The 20572-nt window shown below is 43.2% G+C and overlaps 1 protein-coding gene across 1 annotated transcript in view; it reads left to right on the top strand.

Annotated features, from left to right (window-relative positions):
* tmc1 (transmembrane channel-like 1) overlaps nt 1-19887 on the top strand; it is a 45584-nt gene extending 25697 nt beyond the window's left edge. The window contains exons 2-19 of the mRNA XM_039013909.1: nt 8212-8665; nt 9231-9413; nt 10238-10328; nt 10513-10594; nt 10873-10979; nt 11468-11566; nt 11725-11867; nt 12209-12353; nt 14563-14757; nt 15172-15351; nt 15795-15947; nt 16137-16265; nt 16883-16950; nt 18336-18575; nt 18700-18825; nt 18926-19004; nt 19449-19584; nt 19706-19887. Of these exons, the coding sequence (XP_038869837.1) occupies nt 8212-8665; nt 9231-9413; nt 10238-10328; nt 10513-10594; nt 10873-10979; nt 11468-11566; nt 11725-11867; nt 12209-12353; nt 14563-14757; nt 15172-15351; nt 15795-15947; nt 16137-16265; nt 16883-16950; nt 18336-18575; nt 18700-18825; nt 18926-19004; nt 19449-19584; nt 19706-19887 (2792 nt within the window). The remainder of the gene's footprint in view (nt 1-8211; nt 8666-9230; nt 9414-10237; nt 10329-10512; nt 10595-10872; nt 10980-11467; nt 11567-11724; nt 11868-12208; nt 12354-14562; nt 14758-15171; nt 15352-15794; nt 15948-16136; nt 16266-16882; nt 16951-18335; nt 18576-18699; nt 18826-18925; nt 19005-19448; nt 19585-19705) is intronic.
* Nucleotides 19888-20572: the final 685 nt, after the last annotated feature.

Below are 20572 nucleotides of genomic sequence, written 5' to 3'. Positions count from 1 at the left end.
GTGCGGGGTTGCTTCTCAGCCAAGGGAGTGGGCTTACTCACAAGAACACAGCAATGAATAAAGAATGGTACCAACACATCCTCCGATAGAAACTTCTCCCAATCATCCAGGAACAGTTTGGTGACGAACAATGCCTTTTCCAGCATGATGGAGCACCTTGCCATAAGGCAAAAGTGATAACTAAGTGGCTCGGGGAACAAAACATCAATATTTTGGGTCCATGGCCAGGAAACTCCCCAGACCTTAATCCCATTGAGAACTTGTGGTCAATCCTCAAGAGGCTGGTGGACAAACAAAAACCCACAAATTCTGACAAACTCCAAGCATTGATTATGCAAGAATGGGCTGCCATCAGTCAGGATGTGGCCCAGAAGTTAATTGACAGCATGCCAGGGCGGATTGCAAAAGTAGTCTTGTCTTGAAAAAGAAGGGTCAACATTGCAAATATTGACTCTTTGCATCAACTTCATGTGATTGTCAATAAAAGCCTTTGACACTTATGAAATGCTTGTAATTATAGTTCAGTATTCCATAGTAACATCTGACAAAAATATCTAAAGACACTGAAGCAGCAAACTTTGTAGAAATGTATATTTGTGTCCTTCTCAGAACTTTTGGCCACGACTGTATATATATGAATAGACTTTTTAAAGTGATTCAAGTATAAATGACCAAAGTTCTCATAGAGTGCCATATATTACCTGTTAATTACCAAAATTACTGAAGATTCTTGAAACTTTAGTAAATTACCGTTAGCTTTGCAACCTTTTTCATGCTACTTTTAGCTCTTTAAACTATCACTCTGCTTTCTATTGGACAGGTCTAGTTACTACTTCTACACTGTCAGTGACCACTGAACAAAAATATAAACGCAACATGCAACAATTTCATTTTCTTTTACTGAGTTACAATTCACATAAGGAAATCAGTCAATTGAAATAACTTAATTAGGCCCTAATCTGGGAATACAGATATGCATCTGTTGGTCAAAGATACCTTGTAAAAATGTAGGGGTGTGGATCAGAAAACCAGTCAGTATCTGGTGTGACCACCATTTGCCTCATGCAGCGCAACACGTCTCCTTTGCATGGAGTTGATCAGGCTTTTGATTGTGGTCTGTGGGCTGTTGTCCCACTCCTCATTAATGGCTGTGTGAAGTTGCTGGATATTGGCGTGAACTGGAACACGCTGTCATACACGTTGATCCAGAGCATCCTAAACATGCTCAATGGGTGACATGTCTGGTGAGTATGCAGGCCATGGAAGAACTGAGACCTTTTCAGCTTACAGGAATTTTGTACTGACCCTTGTGAAACATGAGGTGATGGCGGTGGATGAATGGCACGGCAATGGGCCGTCATGTGCATTCAAATTGCCATCCATAAAATACAATTGGGTTTGTTGTCTGTAGCTTATGCCTGCCCACACCATAACCACACTGCCACCATGTGGCATTCTTTTCACAACGTGTCACACCCTGATCTATTCCACCTGTCCTCGTTATTGTCTCCACCCCCTCCAGGTGTCGCTTGTTTTCCCCAGTGTATTTATCCCTGTGTTTCCTGTCTCTCTGTGCCAGTTCGTCTTGTATGTCCAAGCCTACCAGCAGTTTTTCCTGTTTTCCTGCTTTGCCTTTTCACCTTTTTCTAGTTCTCCCTGTTTTGTCCCTTGCCTGTTCTGGACTCTGTACCCACCTGCCTGACTATTCTGCCTGCCCTGACCTCGAGCCTGCCTGCCACTCTGTACCTCCTGGACTCTGATCTGGTTATGACCTTTTGCCTGTCCACGACCATTCTCTTGTCTATTCCCTTTGGATTTATTAAACATCTTAAACTCCACCCATCTGCCTCCTGTGTCTGCATTTGGGTCTCGCCTAGTGTCATAATACAACGTTGACATCAGCAAACCGCTCGCCCACACAAAGCCATACTGTCTGCCAACTGCCCGGTACAGTTGAAACCGGGATTCATCCACGAAGAGCACACTTTTCCAGCATGCCAGTGGCCATCAAAGGTGAGCATCTGCCCACTTAAGTCAGTTACAAAACCGAACTGCAGTCGCGTCAAGTGTCCCTGTTGAGCACGACAAGCATGCAGATGAGCTTCCCTGAGAAATTCTTTGGCAGTACATCCACAACCGCAGCCCACGTGTATCCTTACTAGCCCAGGACCTCCACATCCGGCTTCTTCATCTGCGACATTGTCTGAGACCAGCCATCCAGACATCTGATGAAACTGTGGGTTTGTACAACTGAAGAATTTCTGCACAAACTGTCTCAGGGAAGCTCATCTGTATGCTCGTCGTCCTCACCAGGGTCTTGACCCGACTGCAGTTCGGTTTCGTAACCGACTTCAGTGGGCAGATGCTCACCTTATGGTGGAGAACTTAACATTCAATTCTCTGGCAATGGCTCTGGTGGACAGTTCTGTCGTCAGCATAGCACTTGCACGCTCCCTCAACTTGAGACATCTGTGGCATTGTGTTGTGTGACAAAACTGCACATTTTAGTGCAGCCTTTTATTGTCCCCAGTACAAGGTGCACCTCTGTAATGATCATGCTGTTTAATCAGCTTCTTGATATGCCACACTTGTCAAGTGGATGGATTATCTTGACAAATGAGAAATGCTCACTAACAGGGATGTAAACAAATTTGTGTGGAATTGAGAAATTTGAAAGAAATACGCTATTTGTGCGTATGGAACATTTCGGGGATCTTTTATTTCAGCTCATGAAACATGGGACCAACACTTTACATGTTGCATTTATATTTTTGTTCAGTATAATACAGTATAAAAAAATATAGAACCTGCCTATCAATTTTAAGCTCAAGCATTTTTTTGACACTTCTCAATAAAATAAATGATCAGATGCCTGTACTGCAGTCAATTTAACATAATTAACCTTGGTTTTCAGATGTAACAACGTTTTTTAAAACCTCCCCACCTTAGTTACATTGACATATCTGGCTTGTAGTGCCTTTCACCTCTCTAAATCCACCCTGAATCCACGCTTCCAAAGGGATCAAGATTATCCAGATTTTCGGCATCAGAACTTTCCTAATCACTACCCTTGAGTTTTGAAAAAACATTTAACCTCATTTAAAGGTCAAATTTGAATACCAAACCGAATCCCAATATGGGTGATCAGATTTTCTTGTTTCAGATTTGGAATACCCAATTATAAGATTGAATTCAATCCGATTGCCGAAATCCGAGCAGAAAAGTTTAGAAAAACCGTTTCACACATGTTGTATATTTTAACATATGCTGTGCCTGAGAGAGAACCATGTATTACAGAGGTGATTGTGAATTGATATACTAAGGAGCAACATGAAACCCATACATTTGATTTCTTCATGTTATTTTGATGGACACTGCTTAGAAAAGCATAAAATAGCCAGTTAGAGGTAAAAACGGTAAATAGCAGGTTGCGCTGTGTTCTAAAAAGTACGTTTCACTCTCATGGATTTCTATTCCTTTGTTACTACTGGTAAAGTATGTATTTGACATCTGGTGTTAGTTGCAGGTGGAAATGTTACATGTAACTCATTTGATAATACATGTTCAGAGGGAACAAAATAGGGAAAATACTGTCACGCGGATTTTCGGACAGCTCTATGAATTTGGCTGCGTTTGAGAATGGAGCAGCGCAATGCATAATGGAATCTGTGACTCCCATCAACACGTCCCACAGTGTTCCATCGGCAACCCTTTTTAAAGCATCTCCCTTCTCCTTCCCTGTATAAAGGCAGTCATAACTCATGTATGAATTATTCACAGGTAGTGAAATTGCGTGGCTCTAGGGTTTCGGGCCTTGTATTGTCCCCGCCTTGGGTTGCTGAGTGGCGGGGGAAAAGTGAACTCCTCATGCGAGATGCCTTATCATGCCCCCCCTCCCCGCCTCCCCCCTCCTCTTCCTCACTCCCCTCCCAGTTTGGGTTGGGTCAGGGTGGGCCGGGATGGGGTGGCTGCTCTCTCCCCCTCTGAGGAACCAGCAGGTAGGTGTAGAGAGGTACATGTGGGACACACACTAAGCTACAGTCGTACTAGACCACTAAGGAGGAGGAGGAGGAGGAAGAGGAGAAAAAAGAGGATGCCACGGGAGAGTCTAATCACCTCAGAGAGTGACAGTAAGATTTCCCGATTTTGTTTCTGTTCAAATCTTTCAGACTGCATGTTACCTGGACCCAGGGGACATTTGTAATGATATGTACTGTTTCCGAGCTTACTCAAATGGTAAAATGTTAAGGAGATTTATATGCTTAAAAACTTGGGTCCATTTGCTATTGCGTTTGTGGAATATGTTGTCTATAATGATGCCTATGGCCCTATATTGTTGAATGTCAGTATAATGTTATTGTTTAAATTTTTTAAAACCAGCTCATATTATCAGAGCCCGTTTTATGATCATTTGCACGATCGCACCGAGTCATGAGCAATAAAAAAACTATGAATTCAGTCCTCAGAATGTGATCACCTTTTGCAGTAAGCTGAAGACTAGAAGAGGATCAGAGGCTTATCTTCACACACACACACACACACACACACACACACACACACACACACACACACACACACACACACACACACACACACACACACACACACACACACACACACACACACACACACACACACACACACACACACACAGAGGTGATGAGGCTGAATTTAGGGCAGGTGGCGTAATGCCCCCTGACCCCTAGTTGCTCCCCTTCTCTCCTGGACTGCTTTTGCTGCAGGCCATGCATCATTAGGCTTCATTGGGTCCTTTGTGTGTATGTGCTCTGTATGTCTGTAATGACCCCTGTATCGCTCGCCACTCCGGTTACTCCGCGGACACACATACAAACGAAATAAAGCCTGTCCAGTGACATCTGTTCACCCTGTCAGAGGTCCCCCTTTATCTCTCCCCCAGAACAATACAGTACAGGACAATGACCACGCAAACAATCCACATTTAATGCTAAAATACGTAACTGTTTTGGTTAAAAGCTGAGGGATGGGCCTGGAGAAATGTAACCACTCTCAAATGAATGTACCGCTATGGATGCAGTGACTGACTATCCATGATATCACAATTATAGTTTTAACCATGTTTTGAGGCTATACAGTGTTTGTTTACATTTACTTTGTTTACAAACATTGGAGTAAAACAAGCTTATATTTTGGGTTCTGATGGGTTAAGACAGTTGAACTAAGCTCATGAGACATTTATAAGTTATATTCTTTAAGAATCAATGGGTAAATCTAATACATTTATGAGTCCAAAAAGAATGTAGCAACTAAGGATTCTAGCTTTGATGCTTGACTATGTTTTATTTTGTATACCTTCGACCAAAGGAACGTTGAACACTAACAGCTTATATGAATTCAGACACATGATATGAATTTTGAAATCCCAATGTGGCTCTCGAGCCTCGATGTTGCCCACCCCTTCAGTCAATTATTCTAACATTACGTATTGGCTTCCTTAGCTGGGCAGTGCCCCCTCCTCTGGTAAGGTGGGAAGCTATCTTCAGGGGTGGAAGACCATACACCTCTCTGCCCATGATCGACTCAGCGGGCTTTTAAGTCAGATATTTAGCTCCTCTTTTAAGTCAGTCATGAGGATCCTGGAGGGTCTCTCTGCAGGGGGACAGTCACTCTGCAGAAACACACCTCAGCCTGGAGGGTGACAGGCACTCTCTGCAGTAACACATCTCAGCCTGGAGGGTGACAGGCACTCTGCAGTAACACACCTCAGCCTGGAGGGTGACAGGCACTCCCTGCAGTAACACACCTCAGCCTGGAGGGTGACAGGCACTCTCTGCAGTAACACACCTCAGCCTGGAGGGGAACAGGCACTCTGCAGTAACACGTCAGCCTGGAGGGTGACAGGCACTCTGCAGTAACACACCTCAGCCTGGAGGGTGACAGGCACTCCCTGCAGTAACACACCTCAGCCTGGAGGGGAACAGGCACTCTGCAGTAACACACCTCAGCCTGGAGGGGAACAGGCACTCTCTGCAGTAACACGTTAGCCTGGAGGGTGACAGGCACTCTCTGCAGTAACACGTCAGCCTGGAGGGTGACAGGCACTCTCTGCAATAACACACCTCAGCCTGGAGGGGGACAGGCACTCTCTGCAATAACACACGTCAGCCTGGAGGGGGACAGGCAGCCTGAATCCCGTCGAACGTCAGCAGCTTTCTCGTCTGACCCAGACTCTCCTGGGCCCATATTCACAACATGTTTCAGAGTAAGAGTGCTGATTAAGGATCAGGTCCTCCCTGTTCTTATAATCTTACAACTGATCCTAGATAAGCACTCCTATGCCCCGAGACGCTTTATGAATACAGGCTTGAGCCCTCTCCTCCAGCTGACTGCCTTTGAGGTCCTCATATTGTCACCTCCCGCATCACTTTACCCGTCCCTTATTGAGGTCATTAATAAGTGGTAGGTAAAATGATACAGTGGGAGCACTGCACTGCGAATGTTTGCAATGGATTCAGTTGTTTAGATATCCTCGTCTTTGTCATCTCCACCATGTCCATGAATATAACATATGAGATACACAACTGTTTTGAATGACTGTTTCTCTTCAACCCACAGTCAGCATTGGCTTGGAGGATGCAAGTGAGTAGATCCTTGGGCTGGGTGATTGTTGATACCTTCTTTCAACTGTCAATCACATGCAGCAGCATACCTTTACTCTCTGCTTCAGCAAGTACAGTAAAATGATGTAATAGCTTTCACTTCACCAAGGCTGGAGGAGAATAAACAAATTGCATTTTCAAGCCTACAAAATGTTAACTTGGCATACCTGCCCTGTACAACTGTTGAATTCGAATGACAAATTGAAAACGTTTGGCGAGATGTCACAGACAGGGATGCAATATGGAGCAGTGTGCACAGAGATTTGTTGGTCTTAATGGAAATGCTTTACGGTTGAATTCCACCCAGTCTCTCCTCTTCTGCCCTAGTGAAGGTCACCTGTTTTGGCAAGACATGTCAATCCCCCTGGTTTACTCAAACTTCTAGTCATTCTATTTCTATGTAAAGTATACCAGCTTTCACAGTATTTTATCAGGGGCTTGGTTGACTGGGGAATACTAGAGAGGGGCTGGGTTGGCTGGGGAATACTAGAGAGGGGCTGGCTTGGCTGGGGAATACTAGAGAGGGGCTGCTGGAGGTGTTGACATGTGGCATTGTGTCCAAGTCAGGAAACACTCCTTCTCTGCTCCCCACTCTTACTGCCTAAATCCTCGTCACACGACCCTGTGCACTCCTCAGTCCCCCTCTCACGACCTGTGTCCCCAATTACCACCGGATTAATAGGGCTCTCTGACAACAGCCTGCATCGGAGGGAGGGAGGGAGGGAGGGAGGGAGGGAGGGCAAAAAGGATGGGAGAGAGCAGAGTGGGTGGTATGTTAAGGAATAGAGTAAATGGACTGGAGTCACAGTTGATAATGTACAGTATCTTGTGTATGAAACGTGGCTGAAATGCTACCTCTGGAAAGCCAGTATGAAGGTCTGTGCTCGAGGTAGGACTGAATGGGGGCCGGTGTGTGAGGGAAAAAATATCTGTGGAGTTCTGTAGGTACTTGCACTCAAACCATAAAAAGGAAAAAAAAACAAGACGATGCAAAAATATACTTAAATTGAATTCCCTGCCCGAAATAATACAAAAGGTGACATTGCAAAGTGCTAAAAAGGCTGAACAAAAAAATGAGCCGGTTTTATGGTTTGATTGAGTGCGAGTACCTACTAAACTGAAATGCTGCCTGTGCCTGTCCCTCAACAAATCACAAAACAATCTTCCATTTCAGAAGTGACTCTTGTGCCCAATCCCCAGTCAAGACCCTACCTCTATGAAATTGTGGAGATCTGAGAGGATTTGACAGGTAAAAGCCTTATGGTGAAAATTACACCTAGCCTATCAGAGGGCAAGGTGGAGCTAATATAAAATGAACATCTAAATTCCACTCAGATCTCACAGGGCTAGGGGTCCTTTTGGGGTTGGTTATCTGTCACCTACTGGCATGTCTATCTCTTTTCCCTCTCTTTCATCTTATTCTAGCAGTGAATGTGTTTTCAAAGAAACTTTAGGTGGCAGGAGATACCCCTTCATTTGTTTCCTGTTTCGTATTGTTTCATTCTAATATTATTGTTTGGTTAAAATATTAGTATGACGACTGCCATGTCTCTGTTTTGTGTTTTTACTGCAGATGAAGAGGACACAGTTATTGACTCTGATGGGAGGCAGGAGAGGGCAAAAGAGAAGGAGAGAAAGAAAGAGAGGCACAGAAAGAGAAGAAGAAATGTAGCAAGAAGAGCTTCCAGTGCAAGAAAAGAAGGAAAGGAATTGGAGGACAGACCAGAAAGAGAGGAGAGGAGAGGACGAAAAAAGAGGGATAAGGAGGGGAAAGGGAAAGGGAAAGGGGGAGAGGATGAGAGGCAGGAAGAAGTAAAGAATGACACGGTTGCTAAAATTCAAAAGAATTTCAGCAATGAAAACACCAGAAAACTGGAGCAAAAAGAGATAGAGGTTGTAATAGAGGAGGATGGGGATACCGAGGGGAAGAGGAAAAATGGACACTCAAAAAAAGATGAGAAAAAGGAGGACAATGGAAGAGGAGAGAAAGTTGAGAAGAAACAGAAGAAAAGAAGGGTTGAGACAAGGTAAGGTCCTGTGCGTACAATCTGGCATTGCATTTTACATTTCAAAACATTGTGGCTAACATTTTGTATGAGCAAAGGGCAGTGAAGTTGTTTTATTTAACCAGGCAATTCAGTTAAGAACAAATTCTTATTTACAATGACGGCCTACCCCGGCCAAACCCTAACCCGGACGATGCTGGGCCAATTGTGCGCCGCCCTATGGGACTCCCAATCACGTCCAGTTGCGATACAGCCTGGAATCGAAACAGGGTCTGTAGTGACGCCTCTAGCACTGAGATGCAGTGCCTTAGACCATTGAGCCACTCTGGAGTTATCCATTGCACGTTTATATACAGCTCACAACCCATCATCACATGTGCATCATGACATTCCTTGTGCAGGGTATTCAACTCTTCATGGTTAAATAATCGGCTCATCATAATGCACGTTGTTTAAAAAGGTTTCACATTAAATTGCGGATTGCAGATAAGAATCTCTATAATTATCTTTTGTGTGACAAAAATGTTGCCCTCTACCTTCACCAACCTTACAAACAAAAACAAAACTACTTTTCTTGCTGTCTCAGTTCAGAGCATGAGTCATCAGAGGAAGAGGAGGATGAGGAAGAGAAAGAGGGAGAGGAGAAACCAGAGGTCTTGTCTCCCGAGGAGTTGGAGAAGCTGAAGGAGGAAGTGGATGAGAGGAAGAAACTTATCTCAACCCTAAGAGGAAAGCCTTGGCCCATGAGGAAGAAACTGCTAACTCTACGGTGCTGAGATAACCCCAACTCTAAAGCAAATGCATTTCCCCAGCCCCTAAACTATTACCCCTTTCACACTATTGTGTTGAGTTGACCCATAAAAATGGAAAGAGGGTACACCTATCTTTGCCATTAGACGCCTCAGTGGGCAGTGCCATTGAGTGCTATCGCCTTTTTAATGTTGTCCATTTCTTCTACTTCTGTGGATTAATTGGCGGTTAATAAACAAACTGAAAGGGACATCTGGCTTTCTCATCCAATGGACTTTGAGAAAGAGATGAGGAGAGAGGATGCGAGGAGTATGCAATTGAGAAAAGGCCATAGTCTGAACAGGCATAAAGCCTGGTTTAGTAATTTACTGCCACCTGCAATGCTGGGATGGTTGCCCAGGAGTATGATTCATTGGCTGATCTCTCCCGCTGACCTGGATGGAATTGAGTGATCCTTCCTTAACCCATGGAAAGTCTCACCCAGTTGACTAATGTAGAATGTTGAAAGCCTTCCATGGCACTGTCCATGCTAAAACAGGCTTTGTGGCAAGTCCATCCATCTCTACAGTATGTCTCGATTCCGAAACATATTTTGTGGTCTCAGATATTTCCCTGTCACATTGTCCTTTCCAGCATGGTCCCTGCAATTATAGTCGATGCATAGCCAGGCCAGCACATTACAGCCCGGCTTTGTTTGGCTCTGCTCGGTAGTGTGAAAAGGGTATTAATGTTTAGCACGTTGGAGGAGCACAGAGTAGCCAGAGCATGGAGTATGGTGCAATATGATTATATTTATTTTACCAGTACCGGTACCAGTAACTAATCCTGCCTCATATTTCACAGGGAGTCCCATGAGTTTGTGGAGAAATATGAGGGAGCTCTTGGGAAAGGAAAGAGCAGAAAACTGTATGCATATAAAGTCATGATGTTGAAGGTGAGGACAGTCATCTGTTATAGGTGACAAAGGCATTGATTTGTCGATACTTGGACCAATGTTTTTATGTGTTCTTTATTGTGTCATGTTTATGCTACCAGTTATCTATGATCCTTTACAACACAAGTATAGTCAGCAAGCCTATGTGGGATCTATTACATGACACTGCTGGTTTTGCTGTTAGAAATGGATGAAGTTTCAGAGGGACTTTGAAAACTTCAAAACTGCTTGCGTTCCATGGGAGATGAAAATCAAAGAGATTGAGAGTAAGTATGTCTCTTACCTCTTCCTTTTGTATCCCTGCAAGGTTTTGTTGGTGCTTCCTGGTTGTCTTTTTTCTCTCAACTTGGCTGAAAAGGTTAGCACACAGCTAGCTACCTCTGTTCCTTACACCTTGTTTCTCTAATTTGTGTATCACTTTTTTGAGGACCCCTGCCGACCCCCTTGGAGTCCTTGGAAGTCACTCTGTGATCGACTGATTTGTGTAATTCTCCTCAGTGTGATGAAACACAGTACCATGACTGTGTTTTTGTGCCTCCTACAGGCCATTTTGGCTCCTCGGTTGCCTCCTACTTCATATTCCTGAGGTGGATGTATGGCATCAACATGATCCTCTTTGGGCTGACGTTTGGCCTGGTCATGGTGCCAGAGGTAGGGGGCCATTTGATCTTCAAATCATAATTGGGGCCCAAATTTAAGGCCCGAATTTTGTGACTTCGGTGTAGACATGATATATTTCACATTTCCTCATATACAGTAATTTTATATGAAAATGAAGAATTTGTATTTATTTATAAAGGAGGCCCCACCCACTGAGCAAAAACTGGTTGAATCAACGTTGTTTCCACATCGTTTCAATAAAACAATTCAATGAGATGACGTTGAATCAATGTAGAAAACTGATTGGATTTGCAAAAAGTCATCAACGTAAGGGAATTTCATATTATTTTCTCCCAACTTTTCACCTAAACCCAATGACATGGTGACGTTTTTGTCATTGATTTCAGGTTGTATTCATGTTAGTTGACAACTCAACCAAATGTAAATCAAAACTAAACATTGAAATTATGTCTTAGTGGGCAGGCTCTAGTAGCATCTCAAGCACCTACACATGCTTTAAACTCTTTATCTCTGTCTAGGCTCTGATGGGCAGGCCGTATGGTAGCATGCCCAGAAAGACTGTCCCTAGAGCTGACGAAGCCAACGCCATGGACTTTGCTGTCCTATGGGACTTTGGGGTCATTACTAATTGTTTATTTGTGTAATGTGACCACTGTGTAATGTTACCACTAACATGACTCTTTATGTGTGTGTGCCGCACAGCGTGCATGGTGTTGTTAAAGTTGTCAAGAAGTTGTTAATACTGAATGAAATCTGAATCATGTGTTTGTCCCAGGGCTACGCCCAGTATTCTGTCCTCTTTTATGGCTACTACAACAGCCAGCGCGCTATTGGCTGGCTCAAGTTCCGCATGCCCCTCTCCTACTTCCTGGTTGGCGTGGGAACTGTGGCCTATAGCTATATGGTGGTGATAAGGACGTGAGTACCTGTATGTTTACTGGTCTCTCAGTGGTCCTCAAAGCCCCCCCTCCCCCACACACCAGGGGACTTCGACAAGGTTGTGCAAAAACAAGAAATTAAAATGAGCGTTTCGTATTGGACAAGTCCAGGTCCTTCTCTGTTTCCGTCTGTTGTATTCCATTTGGTGCCTAATGAAAATGACCCTGGTGTGTGCACTTTCTGCCAATTGTGAGAACACAAATTTTTGAAACATTGATGACATTTCCAGTGAGAAACAGATAGAGTCTCAGTCAAATCCGATGATTTCTGATGATGTTATTGTTTGACGCTTCTTCTGTTTATTATGAAACGTGTTAAAGTATGGCCCGGAATGCTAATGAGGACGGGGGCGGAGACAACAACAACTTCAATTTCAGCTGGAAGATGTTCACCAGCTGGGATTACCTCATCGGCAACCCTGAGACAGCCGACAACAAGTTTGCCTCCATCACCACCAGCTTTAAGGTAAACACATGTTAGTGTAACAACCACAGGTACTAGGATAGGGCAGGGTCAATAGAGACCTAGGGGGGTATCATACGAAACAGGGTTGAGGAGTTAGCGAGGTAACTTTGGTCAACTTTTGAGTTCAACTCGGGATAACCAGTCATACAAGAGTGGCTCACCTTTTAGCCATGTACATTTCTATGGCAACGAATCCTTCAGAACTAACCGCTCCGGGGCAGGCTAACTCACAGCTGACTCCACTTACCCTGAATGAAATGACTGAGCTGCGAGTAGAGGACCAATGAAATCAGATTCCCTCCCTCAGTCCCTCTCGCAAGGATTCTGTCATCATCCCCTTCGTTTGAGGAAGACGACTGATTCAATATTTTATTAAATGTTTTTTTGTGTGTTAAAAATAGTCATGCTAAAATATCACATGACACATTTAGTAATGAAATAATGCACTTTAAACTCCACGCAATGTAACTTTTGTATGACTTAATAAAATATAAATAGTGATAGGCATGGGAAAAAGGTGCTTGTGTATTAATAAACCCCCCCCCCAAATGTGGTAGTCTGGCCCTTCCCTGAGTAGATCTAGCTTGCTTCATGGGATACCCCTCTGAACTGGGTACCGGTATGGAATTCACACAACACAGGATTATCAAAAATATTGTTTATTACAAACAACTAAGGTTAAAATAGTTTACAAGCTGTACAGGCTGACGGGCTTAAAGTGGCAATCAAAAATCAGATATAATAATTTCAGTGTAACATGCAATATGCAATTCTCAAGTAGTGTAGCTCAGGTACAGCACATATCAGGATAACAAGTCTAAGCACAGCAAACTTCACACAACACATCTAGTAAGAGTACATATCAAAAGGGTCATAAAGACTTAAAGTGCTTTATGCAATAGATAATCAAGCCCCTGTACAATTACACCTTTGCTGGCTGTCTCCAAGTCCCCACATCTACCAAACACAAGTTGTACTCAGGATATGTAAATCACAGTCCACAGATGCTGAGACGAGATAGTCCAGAGTCCCATTGTGAGGTAGGTATGAGTCCCATATCTGCGTCTCCCAGTACTCGTCCTCTATTCATTTGAATGTGTTGACAGAAATGTCTTGAGCTGCGCTAATAATTCGAAAGTAGGAATGCCAACCATCCAATATTCTAGAACACTGCTGCATACGTGTACACGTGTGGTACTCTGATAGACCCTTTACAATGAACACATACACAACACAGAGACTGGACAGAAGATTTGTCAACTGTGAATGAATGTCAGTTTGCAGCTACCATAGGTCTGGTGTGGGACTCGGAGACAACAGCAGTTCTATCCTGTTCAGGAAAGGCAGTACCATTTTGTAGGAACAGGTAGATGTGCATTCTCCAGAGCCACTCCTGCAACAAATCAGAGCACACAAGCAATTAATTCTAACGGACCAATAGGAAAGCATACACATTTCACATGACAACTCTGTATACTTTAATAAAGGCACCTCCACCCTGTTATACATTAGTATGGTAATGTTTGATTGGTTGTCCCTCTGTTAAAGGAATTTTGATTCCTGTTTATCAACCAATTCAATTAAAACACTCTGCCCATAAATAAGAATTTGTAAGATAATTATCAGCATTAAATGGACAGAAACCAGTCTTAAAATCAATCAATCAATAGCGTTTATTCTCGAGAGTACTGATCATAATACATTTTACATCAGGTTATATAATAAAGATGATGTCATAGGTTTTAATGTCCAACCTCCTCTCGGATACAATGGCAATACAGTTTGAGTTCTCATTACTGTCTGCCACCTGTTAAACTATCTACAACCAACCCAAGGTCTTTCCCCTCCCTGGGTAGAGACATCATTCTAGCCTGTCTGAAGATAAACCCATTCTTTCTAACAAGGAACACATAACATTCAACATTTATGATTATAATAAGGTTCATTAGTAGTATTCGGTTTAGTTATAATTCTAAGTCAAATGTATACATATTTTAGTCATTAAACACAAAAATCCCGTAACACCCTCTCTATGCGCGCGTGTGTGTGTGTGTGTGTGTGTGTGTGTGTGTGTGTGTGTGTGTGTGTGTGTGTGTGTGTGTGTGTGTGTGTGTGTGTGTGTGTGTGTGTGTGTGTGTGTGTGTGTGTGTGCATGTGTGTCTGTGTATGTGTGTGTGTGTTCTCTGCCCTTGTGATGCCAACTTCCTAGGAGGCCATTCTGGAGGAACAGGAGAGCAGGAAGGATGACAACATCCACTTGACCCGTTTTCTGCGGGTTCTGGCCAACTTCCTGGTGCTGTGCTGTCTAGCAGGAAGTGGCTATCTCATCTACTTTGTGGTGCGTCGCTCCCAGAAGTTTGCTTTAGAGGGACTGGAGAGCCATAGCTGGTGGGAGAGGAATGAGGTACAAGCGTGTGTGTGTGTGTGTGTGTGTGTGTGTGTGTGTGTGTGTGTGTGTGTGTGTGTGTGTGTGTGTGTGTGTGTGTGTGTGTGTGTGTGTGTGTGTGTGTGTGTGTGTGTGTGTGTGTGTGTGTGTTTGACTTAGAGGAGGCTGGTGGGAGGGAGTATAGGAGGATGGGCTCATTTTAAAGGCTGCAATGGTATAAATGGAACAGTTATCATACACATCAAAGATATAGAAACCACCTGTTTTACTCCTTTTCTGATTTACATGTGTTTGCAATCAGTACCTTGATTAATTCTGTTCATTTGTGGGATCTGTATGCTCTTGCGTGTCTGTGTGATTGAGTTTATATTCATTTATTCATAGGTGTGAATAACAGTATACTGTATTGTATTGCGTGTTATTGTCTGTCAGGTGAACATGGTGATGTCTCTCCTGGGGATGTTCTGTCCCATGCTGTTTGATGTGATCAGTGCACTAGAGAACTATCACCCCCGCATTGCTCTACAGTGGCAGCTGGGACGCATCTTCGCCCTGTTCCTGGGGAACCTTTACACCTTCATCATCGCACTCATGGATGAGATCAACCTCAAAGTAAATCTGGAAGCCTGTGGCTAGTTACACCACGTACCCCCATGAAGGGTTCTACCTACAATCCTTTTATCTTCTAATGGTTCTACCAACAACCCTCTAGGGTTCCTTGAACACTTTGTAAAGGGTTTTTAACAATAGGAATACGAATGACCCCAAAACGTATTCTATGGTTATTTTCAGATGATTATTTTACACCATTTTATCATCATCTAGTTTTCACTTTTATTAGAACAAGTGTAACCCTCTCATGTTCCTTTGTTTTTTTCCCCACAAAGGAAACAAATGAGATACTAGTCTTAACCTGCAGCCTGGTTAAACCTCTGGTTTAAACCTGAGGTTTTCATACGCAAGTATCGGCCCACTGTTACTGTAGATGGGAAACAGGCTGATACGACGCCTGTCTTTAAATTGAGCACTAAATGTTTTGTTTTTGTTGATTTAAGCGGGAGGAGGAGGAGGTGCTGAAGCTTAATATGACTATGTGGGAGGCCAGTCTGTACAATGGGACCTTGGGAGCGAATAGCACAGCTCCTCCCATCACCGTCCACCCTGCCGACATCCCACGAGGACCCTGCTGGGAAACCATGGTGGGACAGGTAATGAATGGTAAAATACTATTTGAATCCAGGTCTGGTAATGATAAATAGCTTTTTGTTTGGGTGAATTGGAAGGGGGGCTTGCGTTCATGATTCTTGTGTGTATGTTTAGTGTCGTTTTTACAGCGTAAATGTACTGTGATGATGTGTGTATTATTTGCCATTTAATATACTTTGGGTAATATGTAGGAGTTTGTCCGACTCATTGTGTCGGATACTATGACAACCTACATCACGCTGCTGATCGGTGACTTCTTGCGTGCTGTGCTTGTGCGTTTCCTCAACTACTGCTGGTGTTGGGACTTGGAGGCTGGATTTGTAAGTCTCTGGATTGACCACTTTGCTCTACTCTGTATTTAGGCTTGCCCTCCGTTTAAGCCACACTTCAAGTCCATTTTGTCATTGCATTGACTTGCATTGATATTGCTTTTGGGGTAACACTTTACTTGAAGTCTGGTCTGTTGAATAATGTTGAATAAATGTGGGATGAATGTTGTTATGAATGATACTGCAAAACCCATAAAGGTGCCATGACTGGTTTCAGAGATGTGTTATAATTAAGCAATAAGGCCAGAGGGGGTGTGGTATATGGCCGATATACCACGGCTAAGGGATGTTCTTAAGCACGACACAACGCAGAGTGCCTGGATACAGCCCTTAGCTGTGGTATATTGGCCATATACCACAAACCCCTGAGGTGCCTTATTGCTATTATAAACTGCTATTATAAACTTAATTAGAACAGTACAAATAAATGTTTTGTCATACTCGTGGTATACAGTCTGATATACCACGGCTTTCACCCAATCAGCAATCAGGGCTCGAACCACCCAGTTTATAATGCCTTATGTATAGCCCCTTCAAGTGTTACTGATTTGGTCATTGATTTGATGAATTGCACCGACATTGACTATTCTTGTTTTCCTTTGTGTAAGCCCTCCTACTCAGAGTTCGATGTCAGTGGGAATGTCCTGGGCCTGATCTTCAACCAAGGCATGATATGGTAGGCAGTTGCTGCTGTAATCTTATTGTGGCACCTCCACGTATGAGAGGCCTTCTGATAGTAAAGTAAGGCTAGGTGTCCCACTGGTATATAGAATTAAATGAACAGATACAGGGGCTGATGTACAAAAATAGACAGATATTATCCATTTAAAAACAAGGCAAGAGCTTCTCAGCAACAACTTAGGGGCTGCAAATGTGCCTTGCATTTAGGCAACCTGGTCATGCATTTGAAGGCATTGTAGGACATTTGGCAGCAGTTTTGCCGTGTGACGTTTGTATATTCAAACCAGAGCGCCCGCGGGTGCAATACACACTTATGCCTTGTAGCTTCTGCGCTCTGCAGTCACATACTCAAAGTCTGCCCCCCGCTGGGGCTGAGAAGCAAGTGTATAGATGATTTGTGAAGCTGCTTATGAAGGTTTAATGTAAGCTATACATTTTGTGTTTGTTTAAAGTGGGACTGTCCATTCTATTAATTATAATGTGTGTGCTCTAACTTGTCACAGTAGCCCATGATAGACTAGATATTTCAGGGGAATACACTTTTTGGCCGGTGCTGGTCAGAGCAGTGGTCCAAAATGTTGGCATTTTAAATAAATAAATTGAACTTGCAAGTAAGCAGTGTGGATATCACATTCCAACACACCTGCTCTACGTGACAGTCCATCCCCTATCATATGCAGTTCTTGTTTAAACCCCCTAGAGTCGATGTGCTCGCCCCGCATATATCTAATAAGCATAATACAAAAATCCCCATAAAAATTTGTCTGTTTAAACTAGAGATATCTAGCTTTGCCCGTATCTCAATCTACCGCATCCGCCAATGCCGACCTTCCGCATCTGCGGTGGAAGGTGGCCGAGCTACAGCGATGTTTGTCAGACCATGAGACATCCCGATAATCGGTCTTCTCACAGAAACGTCTGCAGCGTCCGAACGGTTTGGCCTAAAAACGAATAACTCGTCTGAAGTTAGTCCGGTACCAGTTGAACAAATTAATGGAAGTATGGAAGTGGTTTAGAGACAATTTATATATATTTTTATATGGTTAAAAATGAATAATTTGGATCATGATCTTAATAATGATAATAATACATTTCTTGTATCTGTAAAACAAACTTCCTTTTGATAAAAATGTTATTATCTGTTTTTCCATTTCTGAATCTGTAATAAAATGTGTTTCTATGGGCTAATAGCAGTAAGGCCAAATTCAGTGTTTCATCAAATATTTTGTATATCTTTTTTGGTGGATACTTAAAGGATCCTAAAAATCACAATCAAATAGCTAAAATGATCCTTGGTATGACTATCTTAAAACAACTCCATATGTTTAGTAGAACCCCCAACCCCTTAAGGGTTAACTCCCTCCTTTCTCTCTCTGCTAGGATGGGTGCGTTCTATGCCCCCTGCCTGCCTGCTTTGAACGTGCTGAGACTGCATGTGTCAATGTACCTGCAGTGCTGGGCCGTCATGTGCTGTAATGTTCCTCAGGAGAGGGTGTTCAAGGCCTCAGGCTCCAACAACTTCTACATGGCCATGCTACTGGTCATCCTCTTCCTCTCAACGCTGCCCGCCATCTACACCATAGTCACTATCCCCCCCTCCTTCGACTGTGGCCCCTTCAGGTAACAGAAAAACACCTGCATTCTGTATATGACAAGACATGCATGTAAACACACACACACACACACACACTCCAGTTGTTTGTTGTGTGATGACAGTTTCTCATCTCTGATTGCTCCACTGCAGTGGGAAAAGCCGCATGTTTGATGTGATCCAGGAGACGCTGGAATCTGATTTCCCTGCCTGGTTTGGGAAGGTGTTCAGCTACGCCTCCAACCCTGGCCTGGTGCTGCCTTTCCTACTGCTGATGGTGTGAGTAGTCAGGGCTAATCATCCACAGGGCAGTCCCCAGGCTATATACAAGATAACAATGCAAAATAAAAGATTTGGTATTTGTTCCCCCCCTACACAGTTTGGCCATTTATTACTTGCAGTCTACATCCAAAAGCTACAAGCAAGCCAACCTGGAGTTAAAGAAGAAACTTCAAACCGTAAGTCAATAAGGTTCTGACGCTGATACAGTATCTATTATATTCCGTGTGGTACTTGCACTGACATAGTCTGTCCACCAGAGAGCAGCAATTGCCAGAGTATATAATTTCTCTAAAATGATCAAATCTACACACCTGCATGCAGCTGAGGTTACATCATCTGATGGACAGCCCATTTTGCTCCGATTTCAATAAACATTTCAAAATGTTATAGGGAAGTGTCAGTTATTTAGGATATGAGAGTATATTTAAGCTACAATATTACAAATATCACAAACATAAGCAGGAGGCAGAGAGGCCAGTCATATATTTTTTCAGGTGGGGAATTAGAGGCAGTTATGGATCCACATCCACACTGCTTAAACTAAACATTCCCTGATCCCTGTAATCTCGATCAGAAAGTTTGGGGCCATTCCTGTATAGTAGCTGCTTCTTTACTTCCAGCAAAATGAAGAGAACAAGAAGAAGACTAAAATTGCAGCACTGAAAGCTGCTATGGATTTAGAGGAGGCTCAAAACGCTCGGTCAGAAGCACCGCGGCAACAGAGAAACAACAACGCCTCTCAGCAATCTTATAGGGGTGAGAAGAATACTGTGACAGGACATTTAGTTAGCAGTTTTGTTTTTGTTTAGTATCTGAAAATGTGATTCACACCAAGTTATGTCATCATACCTCTCCTCTCATCTTGTCCCTTTCTAAGAAGACAGAGAAAAGAAGGGTGAGGAACACAGAACACATCAAGGAAAAAGCGACCATCAAATTCCCCCTTCTGCCACCAGCCCCCCGGCCCCGAGGGGCCACAGAATCCCTGGGCCCCTACCAGGTAACCAGCGGCAACCAGCACCCAGTGTTCAGAGGGTCCCAAACTCCCAGAGACACTGAGTATGACTACTGTCACGGATGTGGAAATGGCAAGCACTTTATAGACAGACACAGACCTCCCTGAATATACAAACGCACTCTGATTTCAGAGGCAGACAAAGTAAAAGACTGCTGAAGTGACTTTAACACCAGAGGTATCATGACTGGTAATAGTTGATTCCTTATTACCAGGTTGTACATTACAGTTCTAATGGACCTTTATTCAAACAGTGTTATGTGAATTGTGACTGTAAAAATGTAACTTTTTGAATTGGTGATAGATTCATTTCTACTTTCTAATTTCTTATTAATTTGTACTAACTATTCTGCACACCAAGCAACATAAAATGTATTTGGCATTGACAGGACCTGATGAGTTCATACATAATATCCTGTGTTATTACATTATCCGGTTTTAAAAGGACCTTACATTGTGGAGAGTTATTAAAGCACTGAACCAGGGTTTCTCTGTCCTCAGAACCCCAAGGGTGCACATCTTGGTTTTTGCCTTAGCACTACTCAGCTGATCCAAATGATCAATTAATCATCAAGCTTTGATCATTTGAATCAGCTGTGAGGTGTTAGGGCAATAAACTAAACGTGCACTCCTTGGGGTCCCCAGGACTGAGTTTGGGAAAAACCTGTATTAAACACTGAAAGACCATCAATTCAGGGAATGTTCTTGGTTGGCCAGCAGTTTAGAAGT

This window comes from Salvelinus namaycush, chromosome 18, assembly GCF_016432855.1.
Source record: "Salvelinus namaycush isolate Seneca chromosome 18, SaNama_1.0, whole genome shotgun sequence".
NCBI classification, from domain to species: Eukaryota; Metazoa; Chordata; class Actinopteri; order Salmoniformes; family Salmonidae; genus Salvelinus; species Salvelinus namaycush.
Note: the sequence above shows the minus strand (reverse complement) of the source record. Positions and strands in the feature narration are given on the sequence as shown.